The sequence below is a fragment of the Nicotiana sylvestris genome, chromosome 6 (assembly GCF_000393655.2).
Source record: "Nicotiana sylvestris chromosome 6, ASM39365v2, whole genome shotgun sequence".
NCBI lineage: Eukaryota > Viridiplantae > Streptophyta > Magnoliopsida > Solanales > Solanaceae > Nicotiana > Nicotiana sylvestris.
The window spans coordinates 10,529,859-10,545,055 of record NC_091062.1 but is presented as its reverse complement, the minus strand read 5'-3'; the positions used below and the strand labels follow the sequence as shown (position 1 = coordinate 10,545,055).

General features: G+C 35.4%; 1 protein-coding gene across 1 annotated transcript; it reads left to right on the top strand.

Moving 5' to 3' along the window:
• The first annotated feature begins 7,941 nt into the window (after nucleotides 1-7,941).
• LOC104210077 (glutathione hydrolase 3) lies at nucleotides 7,942-13,809 on the top strand. The gene is made up of 7 exons (XM_009758880.2): nucleotides 7,942-8,083; nucleotides 9,847-10,181; nucleotides 10,968-11,486; nucleotides 11,634-11,860; nucleotides 12,213-12,477; nucleotides 12,613-12,750; nucleotides 13,231-13,809. The coding sequence occupies exons 1-7, from the start codon at nucleotides 7,969-7,971 to the stop codon at nucleotides 13,504-13,506; spliced, it is 1,875 nt and encodes a 624-aa protein (XP_009757182.1). The 5' UTR covers nucleotides 7,942-7,968; the 3' UTR covers nucleotides 13,507-13,809.
• The last annotated feature ends 1,388 nt before the right edge of the window (nucleotides 13,810-15,197 follow it).

Here is a 15,197-nt window from a genome sequence, read left to right as displayed (position 1 = left end):
CATGTCTTTACCATTAGGCAGCCATATCCCCAGCGGATCGAAAAAAATGATGAAAACTGGTATTCAGAAAAGCAAAAGGCCAGTGTCATCCCCAAGTTCTCGGAAGAAAAAGCACCGGAAGAAACACAAGCCGACAAGAAAGCAAGGCAACAAGAACAAGTTGAAGATAGATGAGATCTTATGATCCGCAGTCTATCCTAGCTTCTTGTTTTCTTTTAAGCACGGTGTAACAAGAAGATCGGTAAGCAATGATAATAGCATGCAACAACAGTAACATTGCAGTCCCATGGTAGTCCCAACTACCAAAACTTCCCGAACTACATTGACCTGATTCCTGTTTAGCCCAGGATATGTAGGAAACCTCTGAAGCAAAGGTTCGGTCAAATCTTTCAAAAAATGCTTCACATGGAGTACTCGAACGGGCAAAAACCGCTCGTATCCGCTCACTTTATCTTTGCAAGAAAAGCCTTCGTGTTTTTGGACAAAGAGGGGCAGCTGTGAGCACGTGATTTTCGCCCTATATGAGAATCACTCCCAAAAATTCAAAATAAAACAATTTTCCTTTGTGTGCAATGTTTGTATTTTTGTGGTTTTCGTATAATTATTTGTATTTTTGTCTGTACATGTTTATTTGTTTAAATTAATAAAAATATAAAATATATCGCATTTTCATTTAGTATTTATTTAAGTTTGTTTTACAAAAATGAGAAAATCATAAAAAAATAATGTACGTTGCATTTTTAGCATTTAACGTCTAAATTGTGCGATTTTATCGTTAATTGCTATTTAAATGTGCGATAATAGTTATTTGGAATTAATTAGTATTTTTTATAAGTTAATTTAGTTTATAAGTTAATTTAGAAATTTAGTTTTATTAATTAGGAAGTAAAAGAAAAGAGAGCAAGAATATAAAGAAAATCGGAATTAGACTTCTTCTTCAATTTTGAACCACAGGCCCAAATATACCCAACCTTCCTCTACGATCCGGTCTATTTCAAACCGGGTCGACCCAGTCCATAACCCAAAACCTCACCCTACCCTTTCTATTTTCATTCTTGAACAAAAACAAAATTGCAAAAACCCTAAAAAACAAGACCTAACCATCCGCCCCCCCTCTCTTTTCCTTCTTCCTCCCCAAGCTTCACCAAAGCCTATCCCATGGCTGTCTTTGCCCTTCCGTCTCCTTCCCCTTCACCCCGTCACACTCACACACACACACACATCAACACATACACACACATACACAGTGCAAAACCAGCTCCACCATGAACAACCAACGTTCATGGCTGCCGCTTCCTCCTTCGTTCTTCGTCTAAACAGACCCTGCTGCTCCTCCTTCATTCTTCGTCCAAACAAGACCCCGCTGCCACTGATTCATCTTCTTCGTCAAGCTCGAGCTTGAGCTCGACACTCATGGCTGCTGCTGCGTCTTCTTCTCCACCCCATTGCACGCTGCTGCTTCTCCTCCTTCACAGTTGCGTTGATGCTTCTTCTTCTTCGTCATTGTCGTTGCTGCTCCTGCTACATCCAGCCATGGACGAGATCCTCACTTCCATGGCTGTGTATTCAAGCTCGAGATCTCGTCGCACTATGGTTGCTGCTCCGCTCCTGCTAGGCTCGTCGCTACTGTTGCTCCGTCACTGCTGCTGCTCGATGCTTCTTCTTCTCCAGCTTCGCGCAGCCATGGCTGCTTTGTTGCTGCTGCTCGATGCTTCTTCTTCTCCAGCTTCGCGCGGCCATGGCTGCTTTGTTGCTGCTGCTTCAGTTCTCGTCGTCGCCAAACACCCCTCCATCGAGCTTCGTCTATTGTTTAAGTTTCCGGGCAGATTCGAGTGATTTTGGTGCAATAATTGTCTCCAGACAGATTTGCTTTCATTCAAGTTCTTCATCATTTCGATCCGGTTAGTGGGTTTGAGTTTCATTTTGTCCGTATTTTGTTTTGATATTCTCGGATCTAAAATCGGTGAATGTTTGATTCTTGTTTTGTTCGTGTTCATCGTTTAATTAATTAGTTTTTCAGTTTGTTCATGTGTTTTTATTAAAAGAAATCGTTAGTTTAATTTTAATGTTATTAGATTCAAATTGAAATTTAATTAATTAGTTTTTCAGTTTGTTCATGTGTTTTATTTATTAAAGAAATTGTTAGTTTAATTTTAATGTTATTAGATTCAAATTCAAATTTAATTAATTAGTTTTTCAGTTTGTTCATGTGTTTTATTTATTAAAAGAAATTGTTAGTTTAATTTTAATGTTATTAGATTCAAATTGAAATTTAATTAATTATTTCTTCAGTTTGTTTCATGTATTTTTATGTATTTTTTTTTAGAAATTTTTAATGTTGTTAGATTCAAGTTGAAATTAATTATTTCTTCTTCGGTTGTTTTTATTCGTTTAAAAGAATTTAGTTGTAATATAGAAATATGTCAGTTTAATCGCTTGAATCATCCATGTTTGTTGTTTAATATAGATTTAATTCATGTTCATTTTTTGTTTGAAGTTCGTTTTTAATCTAGTGATTTAATGTGAGTTTATGTTTTGTTTTTTTAGTTTTTTGATTTAGTTTGAATCATGTATCTTTGTTATAATTTTGTTGGATTTAATTTGAAGATCAATTTATTATTTGAGTTTAGTGATTTGAATCTGTTTATTTATTTTGTTTAAGTTTAATTTGAATTTGAGCTCATGCTTTGAATATATTTGTTTGTTATTGTTGATGAATCTGAAAATAGGTTTGTTATTTAAAAAACATTGTTCAGTCAAAATAATTAAAGTTGTTTCTTTGTTGTTCATCATTTAGTTTGAATTTGTTCATAAAATTTGATTAGAAATTGGTTATAGCTGCTATATTTTGGTTAGAATTGATTAGTTGAATTGTTTATAGCTGACGGGGTAGATTGGTAAATTGCAGTACGTTCAGGGGTAAAGTGGTAATTTCAGTAAGGGCGGAGGGGTATTTTTGGAATTAAAAATCTGAACAATTATTTATTTTTGAGTGCTCTGTCCATTAAGATTAAATATTCTTTTTATAATATTAAAATAGTATATGGTGGGGGACAAGACATAATGGTGGGGAATAATGCAATTGTTTAATATAGGCATGGGGAACAAGATATAATGGGGGGAGGATAATGTATTTGTTTAATATAATGGAGGACAAAACATTAGGTAGTGGGATTAAAAGGGGATGAGTGGAAGATAGTGGGTTTTAATTTTTTTAAAAATGCTGAAAGATGGTAATAAATAGGGGGACTTGGACAGATTTAAGAAATATGAGAAGATAGAGAAAAACAGAGCTGAATATTGAATAGAGAGAAAAATTCCGAAAATATTAAAACTTCCAAAAAATACTAATAAAAACATTCTGGAAATTAAAAGAGTGCGTAATATACACCTGATATACAATCTAAATATTCTGATATACGGATTCAGAAATTAAGGGTTAAGCATTAACTAGTCTTTCAAATCTGAAAAAATTCCCTTTGCTTCGGTTCGTTGATTGTTGTTGGCGTTTCTGGATTTTTATCTTGAGTTTTAAAATCCGTCACTGGTTTCTCATTGCTGGTTGTTGCTGGTTACTGGGTGTCGCTGTTGTTGTATGCTACTAAATTTCTGCTGATCTCCCTTTTCTTTTGCTTCCAATATCAGGTACACAACTGACACGCTGGTTATTGTAAACTGAAACATGAAGCATGAATACGAAAAATGAAGAGTTGAAGTTTTGAATTTATTTTAATTATATTCTGAATTTTATTTGTATATATAAATTATTTAGCTTACTCTAATCAGAATCATGTAGCTGTTTAAAATATATAGTGGAACATATGACGATAGCTTAACGGACGAACTATCTATATATTGCCTAAAAATAAATAAATGGTGTAGTAACTCCGTCTAGTTAATTCGTTATTGTTTGATGATTACCATGTCTCAAAAATCATGTTAGTTCATCAAACGAATAAACCATTTAGGAACTTGTAGTAATGTGGTTTAGTTAAATACTATTGGTTAATTTCAGCATGTAAATGGTTTAGAAATAAAATTAGATTGCTATATTTTTTTTTAATTGACAAACTGTGAACATGCCTAGTATAATGTAACTAGGTAGTAACATGTGAATAAGATGGCCCAGGTCTAGTTTATGCCATACACGTTGAGCCTGGGCCCGCATTGGCAACGGACTGCCCTGCTTGCATCATTTTCAGAATTTATGAATCATATTCGAAACCCAATTATAACAACTCAGGCATGTAAATAAATTAAGACCTTTTCTCTTTCATTTTGTAGACACAATTTCAATAGAAAAAATGTAGGCACTTTAGGATTATCCTTTTAAAATAAATGAGATGAGTCTCGCCCAATAAAACCCACAAATTGCGGGGCCCTCGATAAATGTTTAATTAAAATTACTTAGACTTCGGGATGAGCCGTTTAGCAAAATTCCACGGCCTTACCCAGAAATAATAATACGCTAATCGCTTTAGGCGCGCATTTTAATAATCTTACCTTCTTAAACTCGGGTGTGCATTTCATGCGACCCAAATCCAAATCCCAAAACATTGAATAAAAATACGTTCCGGATCGCGAGTGCATTTCATGTGACGCAATCCAAAGACATGTTTTTAAACGATGTTCACATTATTTTAAAAATATAATAATAAAAGCGGTAAAGAGTTAAAAAATTGTACATTAGCTCATAATTGTATAAAATCAGATAAACAAACTAAATATGACAGTTGAGCGACTGTGCTAGAACCACGGAACTCGGGAATGCCTAATAGCTTCTCCCGGGTTAACAGAATTCCTTATCCGGATTTCTGGTTCGCAAACTGTAATACAGAGTCATTCTTTTTCTCGATACGGGATTAAATTGGTGACTTGGGACACCTTAAATCTCCCAAGTGGCGACTCTGAATAAATAAATAAATCCCGTTTCGATTGTCCTTTAATTGAAAAAACTCCTTCACCCCTTGCGGGGACGGAAAAAGGAGGTATGACAACAATGACGAAACCGACGGCGTAATCAATACTTTTGGGGAAACAGACCGATGGTTCAATCAACACTTTTGAGAAAATGGACCGGCGGTATATTCAATTCTTCTAGGGAGACGAACTGATGAGATACTTCGATCTTTGCAAATGCCTATGTCACAAGCATGATGTCATCGGTAGGGGCTTGGGAAAATCAAGGCTCGAATCATTTCATATCATTTCACTCTAAGAAATATGGGGACTATCTGTATACAGTCAAAATCGAGGAGTATGATTTTGGAGTCTTAAATCGGGGTATATGCTTAAGTCCGGGAGACTCGAGGCATGGGGGAGATCCGTGTAAGGGACACCTACCCCGAGGAAGCTGATCAAAGGCCTAACACGGCCTATGTAAAGGACAATATAATCTCGAAGTCAATCAAGGTAGAGCGGGAATTTCTCAAGGACACGAGGATCTAGACATTAATTATAGGATAAGGGTTGTACAAAATAGTGCTGGTCCGTACTAGACCGTCATACACCTGTACCAATATGATTCTTTATCTTTATGAGTAAGGTATTATATTGGGGTTTTCCCCTCCTATAGAAAGGGGACCCCAATCATTTTGTAAGCATCAGATCATTCATTTAAATAGAATATTCTTATTATTCTTGTTCAACGTGCTCTTTAACTGTTCTTCAGCTTTATTTCCTTTACTTTATTATTCATACTTTATTACTCTTAACTGACCTCGAGGTCCCTGGACAAGTCAAGCTCGAGTCCCCCTATTGTTTCGGCAACATTGATTTGGTTCATTATTTCTTCTCACTTAAGCTCAATATTACTTGTTTAATCACTAGTATTAAAATATATCACGTATCTTTAAAATCACAAAAATATCTTTAATTGTTACTCACATTTTTTGGAGTAAATACACAAATTATCAAATAATAGTAAATAGTTGAATTGAAATAAGATGGAATGATCAAACTAAAGTGATGCAGTAATTAAGCCTTGCGTTTAACTTATATACCAACAATCGGTCTTGATCGAACTTTCGAGATAGAGCTCCGACCCGAATAAACGAGTAAATAACTAAAGAATGCTTAAAACGCTTGCTGAGAGCTAAAGTAAATTATTGCCTTGTTATGCGTGAAAAAAGTAAGTCCAAATTTCCTTTAAAAATTTGAATATTCTAATTATAAGGTGTAAAATTTCCTTTATTTAAAATAAATAGGGTACTAAGTTTTTCTATAAGGTGTAAAATTTCCTTTAAGAATTAGCCAATACTTTCTGAATTTCAGTTTTTCAATTCAAATTTTCGGGACAAAAATATCCTGAATTATTCTGAAGTTAAAATTTTTGGTTTAAAATTTTAAGATAAAATAATACTGACTAATCTCTAAATACCATCCCTGAAAATGGCTATTTATGCATAGTTAATGAAAAAAGGAAACATCTCAAATAAAAATACAGTTTTCTTATTACAGCATAAAGTTTTTAAATACAGCCTGTTTGGATAATTGGATCACCTAAAGTAATTTTGATTATATTAATGAGCAATTATTGAAGGATTAATTTAACTCATACACACCCCGATCACCTTCATCGGACTAGTTAAAGAAAAACAATTTCTTTTATTATAATAAGTAGGTATGATATTAAATAATCTTATTTTTTTTCTGTAATTAAAATAATATTATTAACCTTTCAGAGTGGAAGTCTACCTCTCCATTTAGTATGAGGTAAAATATTAAAATCACATAAAGACAATCGTAGAGAGAGGTAAATGAAATAAGATAATGGAGAATGGCGCAATTCCATATTTCTATTCTGAGCTTATTTTATTTGGAGATATTTTTGGAAAAGGTTAAAAGCTGGCTTGTCCTATCGATACAATTTTGTGTAATAAAACAAAATTATCGAATATTTCTTTAATCTCTATTAATATATAACTCTTGAATTTTAAGAATTTTCACCTATTTCATTGACGATCATATTATATCCCTCGATATTCTAGAATTGAATATTCTTTAACAAATTTATTTTAATAAGCGAGTTAGCTCTCAACCCGTTCATTCAAGATAATTGTTAAATATTTGACCTAGCTAATTTTTTTTTATACCTAAATTAGCATTACAACAACAACAACCACCACCATCCAGTATAATCTCACAAGTGAGGTTTAGGGAGATAGAATATACGCAACCTTACCCTTACCCCTACCCTGAAAGAACAAAGAGACTGTTTCCGATAGACCCTCGGCTAAACTAGCATTAGTAAAGAGAATAAAGGGACACTGCCGCAGCTCTTTATTAAATTCCTAGCGAATGTATCCTATATAAAGCTTTTTTACGATAAAAACAAGAATTTGATAGGCTCTTAACTTTTATTGAATTTATTCACCTTGTGAATTTAAATTAGTGGCCCAATAGAATTTAGACGACGCATGGTTAAAGGGAAAAAAGAGAGGAGGAGAATAGTTTTTTCTTAATTATCCAGTATTAAATTCTCTCTATTGTGGATTTCGTGTCGAATAATCCCACAATGACTCACGAAAATTTAAAACTAAGGGCAAAAATCCCAACTATCTAACCATTATCCTTTTTTTGATTTCTTAGTGGTACCTGATATTAGTGGCGGAGCCAGAATTTCCATCAAAAAGTGTCAAAATACAAAAAAATAAACATACAAAAAAATTAAAAGGAGCCAATATATAATAATATATCTATATAAAATAAAAATTACGGAATCACACAATGTAATTTTTCATACAAAGGAATATCACAAAGTGGCTCCGCCACCATATGATATATCTAATTTGGATTCGTATGTTTAAAGCTCATTAAAAGTATGAACCCGTAACGTCAACTGAAGTCATCATCAACCAACAAAAGCGCACTCAACCAAACGTATAAGCAATTATATAAACACACGACCTTTGAGTTTTCTCTCACCTACTCCCCCCCCCCCCCGGGCATTCTGTTAGTCATAGAGAGATGAGTAAACAGAATTTAGAAGCTCCATTGTTGGACCCTTCTCCTGCTACTTTCAATAGAAGGAAGAAATGGAGTTTTGCTCTTTGCTTTTTATTTGCACTCACTGCCATTTCATGTGAGTTTTTCACCTTTGACTTTTTGTCTTCTTCTTTGTTTTCTTAGTATTTGCAATTCTGTTAACAGAATATTCAGTTGAATTCTGTAGGAATTTCGTTAATTGGGCTTTAAAAAGCTATGAAAAATGAAGTTAATTAACACCATGATTATGGAATTGTTACGTGTTTGTCTAGATTTTTTTACTATAATTGATTTTCCTATTTCACGGAGGAAAGAACAACATATTTACCATAATTCAGTTTTTCTTTTCCTAGAAGGAAAATATAATGCTTCCATAGTTGGCTAGTCCCTTTTCTGGTAGAAAAATGTTTGAACTTCTATAAATTGAGATCTTTCTTTCCCATTCAGTAGCATTATGAGAGATGATGTTGAGAGAATTCGATGATTTTCTATTGAGTACATAGTTGAATATATATACAACAGTCTACAACACACTATAGAAGACTAGGGAGATAAGGTAACTAATAGAACAATCATATATCCTAAAATATAGCTAACAGAACATAGCTATCCTAACTAATAGAGATTTCTATCCTAACTTATAGAGATTGAACTTTATCTCTAACATCCACAATGTAGCCATATGAGGTTTGAGAGTCGTGTTTAGGGGGAGAATTTTACGGGACAAATGTTAGTGTATCACTTGTGTTTGCCTCTTCGTGAGGTTGTTATCTCGATATTTTGAACTCTCTTTTATATATAGTGGATTGCTCATCTCCGCCGTGGACGTATGTCAGTTGACCGAACCACGTTAAATGTTTGTGTCTCTTTTGGTATATTTCTCTTTTGTTGTTTGATTTATCGTCGTTCAAGATTTGTGTTACTAGCTTCCGCATGACACGTGACTTTTTGATCCTAACAGGAATTTCTCTCTTTAGCTTTACTTAAGAGAAGTGAAGTGTTATGTTATAAATCTTGAAATTGTGAAAGAATTTGTTGAGTAATTACCGTAGAGCGTAAAATTTTGCTGACCCTTTATCGTAAGGACATATTTTAAAAAAAAATCAAATTCTGGGTTTTTGCCTAAAAATTGTCAAATTTGCAGGCTTTCTTGAATTGGATAATATTTGACCTGGCAAATTGGCATGTACAAGCTTGTGGGGTTTTGGTCTAGTGGTAAAAGCACAACTTGTGATGTGTGAGTGCGCATTTCACAGGTTCAAACCTTGTCATACACAAAAATCCTAGTATTTAAGTGAGAATTTAGAGGAGCGGACCCATTATCCGTTGAGTTTCGAACAATACGCTAATGACCCTGGGATTTGTCGGTTACCAAAAAAGGCAACTCAGTGCACTAAGCTCCCGCTATGCAACGGGTCCAGGAAAGGGCCAGACCACAAGGGCCTTTTTGCGGACCCCGCGCATAGCGGAAGCTTAGTGCACCGGGCTGCACTTTTCTGATAATCGCTTGTCGGTTATCAAAATATAAAATTTGGCATGTACATTCCTACTTTTTTAAACCAAAATTAGCAGTGGAACATTGTCATAGACAAAAATCCTACTTTAAGTGAGAATTAGAGGAGCGGGCCCACTATCCATTGAGTTTCGAACAATGCGCCATTAGCTCTCGGGCATATTTCCATTATAAAAAATATAAAGAATTGGCATGTATATTCCTACCTTTAACATCGATTGTCTAATTATCTTCTGAAATAAGAATCAAGAAGTTGCTCGAGCTTACACAATTATTTTAGCACCTGCAATTTGCACTTCTTTGTCATTTGATTTTTAAGTTCCTTTTTTTCCTCCATCTTAATTTAGTTATAGGCCTTAGACACCATGGACACGTTGGTATTTGGCTAATCGGAGATGTTGAGAGATATAATGGAAAACTGCAGCAAAATGCTGACGTTGTTGAATCGGAGCAAGCAGTTGTTGCTGCTGATGATGGTCGATGCTCGGAAATTGGTATATCCATGCTTAAAATTGGTGGACATGCTGTTGATGCTGCAGTTGCCACAGCACTTTGCCTTGGAGTTGTCAATCCAATGGCCAGCGGACTTGGCGGTGGAGGTTTTATGGTTGTTAGATCTTCATCAACATCAGAAGTTCAAGCTATTGATATGAGGGAAACTGCTCCTTTAGCTGCTTCACAGGTTCGTAATTCACTCGTTTAGCATTGCTTTTTCTCATTCAAGTTTCAACTCATCCAAACATCATCAAATAACTATTTAATTTGGAGAAATGAATTTTTACAGTATCAGGTCACCTAACCGAAAATTACATGCAATCGTCCATAAATAGTGGGAATACTAATGTGGAAAATAAGACACGCTGCCTATTACACCAAGTTAAATACACCGATATTGTATAAAAGAATTATATTATCAGTGTATATAAGTTAAAATTCTTTAACTTGTACCTACATGAGTAAATTGTGGCTTAAATGGAGCGACATGAACATTGAGGATTCATATTGCGGATCTCAACTTGCTCTGGATTGAAGTACTGATATTGTAAAAAGACAATTAGGTTGTTAGTGTATTACGTTTATATTCTTTAATTTGTATCGACATAAGTAAACTTTGGCTCAAATGGAGAGACATGAACACTAAGGATTCGTATAATCGATCCCAACTTGCTTTGGATTGAAGTACTGATATTGTAAAATACAATTAGGTTATTAGTGTATAGAAGTTAAATTCTTTAATTTGTATCGGCATAAGTAAACTGTGGCTTAATGAAGCGAAATGGACAGTGAGGATTCATGTAGCTGATCCAACTTGCTTGGAATTGAGGCATAGTAGTAATAGCTGTTGTAGCTGTCTACATGAGAAAACTGCAGTTCTGCTCTTATTGGGAATTGGAATTAGTATTTAGTATATAAACATAGACAACACGAAGTTGCAGGTTCTGAATTTGTTTTGTTTGTCCTCAAGCAGAACATGTATGATAATAATGGAAAATCCAAGTTAGAGGGAGCATTGTCCATGGGAGTTCCCGGTGAGTTAGCTGGTCTTCACGCCGCTTGGTCAAAACATGGCAGGTTGCCGTGGAAGACCCTATTTCAACCAGCGATTAAACTTGCTAGAGATGGATTCGTGGTTGCTCCATATCTTGCACATCATATTGCGTCAAAAGCAAAGTTGATACTTAAAGATCCTGGTTTACGACAAGTAATTGCACCAGAGGGGAAATTGTTACGGGCAGGTGATATTTGCCATAATGTAAAACTTAGCCACAGCTTAGAGCTTATTGCTGAACAAGGGCCTGAAGCATTCTATAATGGAGAGGTTGGTGAAAAGCTTGTCGAAGATGTGAAAAAAGCGGGTGGAATTTTGACAATGGACGATTTGAGGAATTACAAAGTGGAAACTCCAGAAGCAGTTACCGTTAATGCTATGGGCTACACCATCGTTGGAATGCCACCTCCGTCCAGTGGAACACTGGGGATTTCTCTGGTATGTATATAAACCAACTTAGCTTGTACTGCTATTTTCCTTCTAATAACACAGACGTAGACGTATTGGTTCCAATCTTCCTCAATTATGTCTAAACTTAATACAACGCAATTGTCTGACTAAACCATTGCGATTGGGGAAATGCAGATTCTTAAAATCCTTGAAAGCTATAATGCTGCAGAAGGTTCTTTAGGTCTGCATCGACTAATTGAGGCGATGAAACACATGTTTGCATTTCGGATGGACCTCGGTGATCCCGACTTTGTAAATATCAGCAAAACTGTATCAGACATGCTTTCCCCATCTTTTGCCAAAGCAATTCGACAGAAGATTTTCGACAATACCACCTTTCCTCCTGAATACTATATGCCCAGGTTAGATAAATTCTACTTCCTCCGTCCCAATTATGTGGCGGTTTGTGAATTTCGAGAGTCAAATAAGTTAACTTTGACCATGAATTTGGACATAGAATCTTTTAGTCTTGAAATAAAATTTAAATCTTTGGAAACTACGCAAAAAGTACTATAAGTCACAATAATAATTAAATCAAAATATTTAAAAGGCTTATGAAAAAATCGCAGTCAAAGAAAAACTTTTTTGATTCTCGAAATCCAACACCGCCACGTAAATTGGGACAGAAGGAGTATTTCAGACTGAGCCCAGAACTAACAAGCCTATTGATTGCACACCAATGGCTCTAAAGCGGTTTTGGTCCTTGATTTGTAGGTGGAGTCAGCTAAGAGATCACGGAACAAGTCACTTTTGTATTGTAGATTCTGATCGAAATGCTGTATCAGTAACTACCACAGTAAACTATCCATTTGGAGCCGGTGTGCTCTCTCCATCAACTGGTATTGTACTCAACGACGAAATGGGAGATTTCTCAACACCTAGTGAGATATACCCTGATGAACTCCCTCCTGCCCCGGCTAATTTTATTCAACCAAAAAAGAGACCGTTGTCGTCCATGGCTCCAATCATTGTTCTCAAGGTATCCAATCCAGGAAACGATCCTTTGAGCAATGCGTCATCTTTCTTAACTGCTTAGTATATGGACAATCCGAACTTCCTCAGTAGTTGTTGTTTAGTATATCTTTTATTGATTCTTTCTTCTTCTTGTTAACAGGATAATCAGTTGGCTGGTGTAATTGGTGGTAGTGGTGGCATGAAAATAATCCCCGCGGTGGTCCAGGTTTTCATCAACCATTTCATCTTGGGAATGGATCCTTTAGCAGCAGTGCAGAGTCCAAGAGTCTACCACGAGGTCGGTCCCTTTGCCTGATCAGCAATGTATATTACTCCTTCTGTTCCACTTTATGTGAATCTATTACTATTTAGGGAGTCAGACAAAGTTTTCTTATTTTGAATTGTTAACTATTAGTATGACTTATAGTACTTTTTATGTAGTAATTTTTGAAAATTCTATGTCTCAATCCACAAGGAAAATTGGTCAATTTGAACCTCGTGCTCCGAAAAGGCTCACATAAAGTGGAACAGAGGGAGTATTTTTAAGGATCACCTATCTCTAAAGTGGCTTATGCACGGAACTTGTTACCACTAAACGACGAAGCCAGGAGCGGAGGGACTTGAACCCTCAACCTCAGCCTTGGAAAGGCTATGCTCTACCATTAAGCTATTTCCGCCAGCTAGCGTAGTGGCGAAGCACTACTGAGCAATTCACGTATTTCTTGATACGGACGAATTCTGAAACCCCGAGTATTGATTCGTGTTCCTCTTTTTGCAGCTAATTCCGAATGTAGTTCTGTATGAGAACTGGACATGCATCGATGGCGATCACATTGAGCTATCGGATGAGAAAAAGCATTTCTTGGAAGAGAGGGGTCATCAACTCGAAGCACATAACGGAGGAGCCATCTGTCAGCTAATTGTTCAAAACCTTCCAAATTCTCATTTAAAGTTGGGAAGAAGGAGCGGGAAAGAATATAAAAACGGGGTTTTTCATGGGATGCTTGTGGCGGTAAGTGATCCTAGGAAAGATGGAAGACCTGCAGCCATATGATGGACTCATCCTACGCGATTTTATGAGTATGAATCAGTCTATTGTTTGTATATAAGGTTCAAAAAATGGCTAAAAGCCACAGTTTCTGGACATAATATAGAAAGGGATATTCAAGATTTGCCTGAATCGGGCAAGTACTGTCTTCTGTGTGAAACATGATCAAGAAACTATCCTCTCTAGTAAATTCATGTTGATATAAAAGTTTAGTCTTTAGTCATAAGTTGACATGAAACATACTGTTTCTCTCCTTTGCTAGGAAGTAAATATTGGGGCAAAGTGAATTAACTTATGATGTTTTGCTCATGAGTTGAATTGGAGTCAAAATGTTTGTCTTGCTTGTGTCAACAATAGAACCATTCATTACCATCCTATAGCATGTAGTGTGCTTTCTCAATACTACAACAACATACGCTTTGTGATCCCACAAGTGGAGTTTGAGGAGGGTTGAGTGTACACAGACCTTACCTCTACGTTATGTGAGGTAGAGAGGCTATTTCCGATAGACTCTCGGCTCAAGAGTGTGTTATCTCAAGATGAAACATGATATTGAGCTTGCACTAGTAAATCAGACAAAAAAATCACAAAGAAAGAATATGTAAAATATTTACAAATGACTGAAGGAAGTTATGACAATATATCAACTTGATATTGATCTTACCACATTACCAAAATGAGGATCCATAATTTAAACTAAAAGGTGGATGGTTTACAAAAGTGAAAAGGGTTAAATTTGCTCATGTACTTACTATTTGAAGGTAGCAACTTTGTCATACATCAAATATTTTCTAATTATGTTCTCGTCGTTAAGAAAAAAGTTTCATTTTTTGCTCTCGATCCCTAATGTAACTCCAACCCTTAATTTTAAAGGCCGAATAAGTTGACACGATTTTTCATTTAGACACCTAAACTCAAGGGTGTTCCTATTGAGCACTTATACTATCCGAAATTTATTTCAATTGAGCACTTTTTCGACAATCAGCCAAACTTACAAAGTTTGTGCAATGCACTCGCTGCTGACGTGGTGAATGACGAATTAAAAAAAGGACATATATTATTTTGAGTAAAAGAAAAGGAAAAAACCTAAAAACACTACTTAACTTAGCAGCTTCACTATATGTGGACCTACTTTCTTTTATGTTTTTTTTTTGAAATTGAAAAAAATTTCTTAAAACAGCGTCCTACTTTCTTTGATGCTCACTCATGAGGATAGTGGAAATAAGAAGAAGAGAAAAATTGTCGGAATTTTGCCAACACTGGCTATAATTTAAATACTTCGGAAAAACTGGATAGAACGTAAATAGCATAGAAATGGCGAGAGATAGCCACTTTTTAACATGGTATTTAGTTTTTATCCAGTATTTTTAATGCAGAGCAAAAATAGCCACTACTCTATTAAAATTAATATGAAAAGATATTTTTACCCTTTCTTTATGAGTGCTGTGTAAATATTAAGGACATGGTGTCCTTAATATTTACACTACACATGAAGTTAAGGACGCCATATCCTTAATATTTACAATACACATATGAAATTAAGGACATGATGTCCTAAAGTTTAACAACGAAAGGTGCAAATACAGGTCACTTTGTCCTTAATGTTTACACAACATTAATGAAGTTAAGGTCACCATGTCCTTAATATTTATACAACACCCATGTCTAGCACATGGGTATTTTTGTCCGAGCGGGTA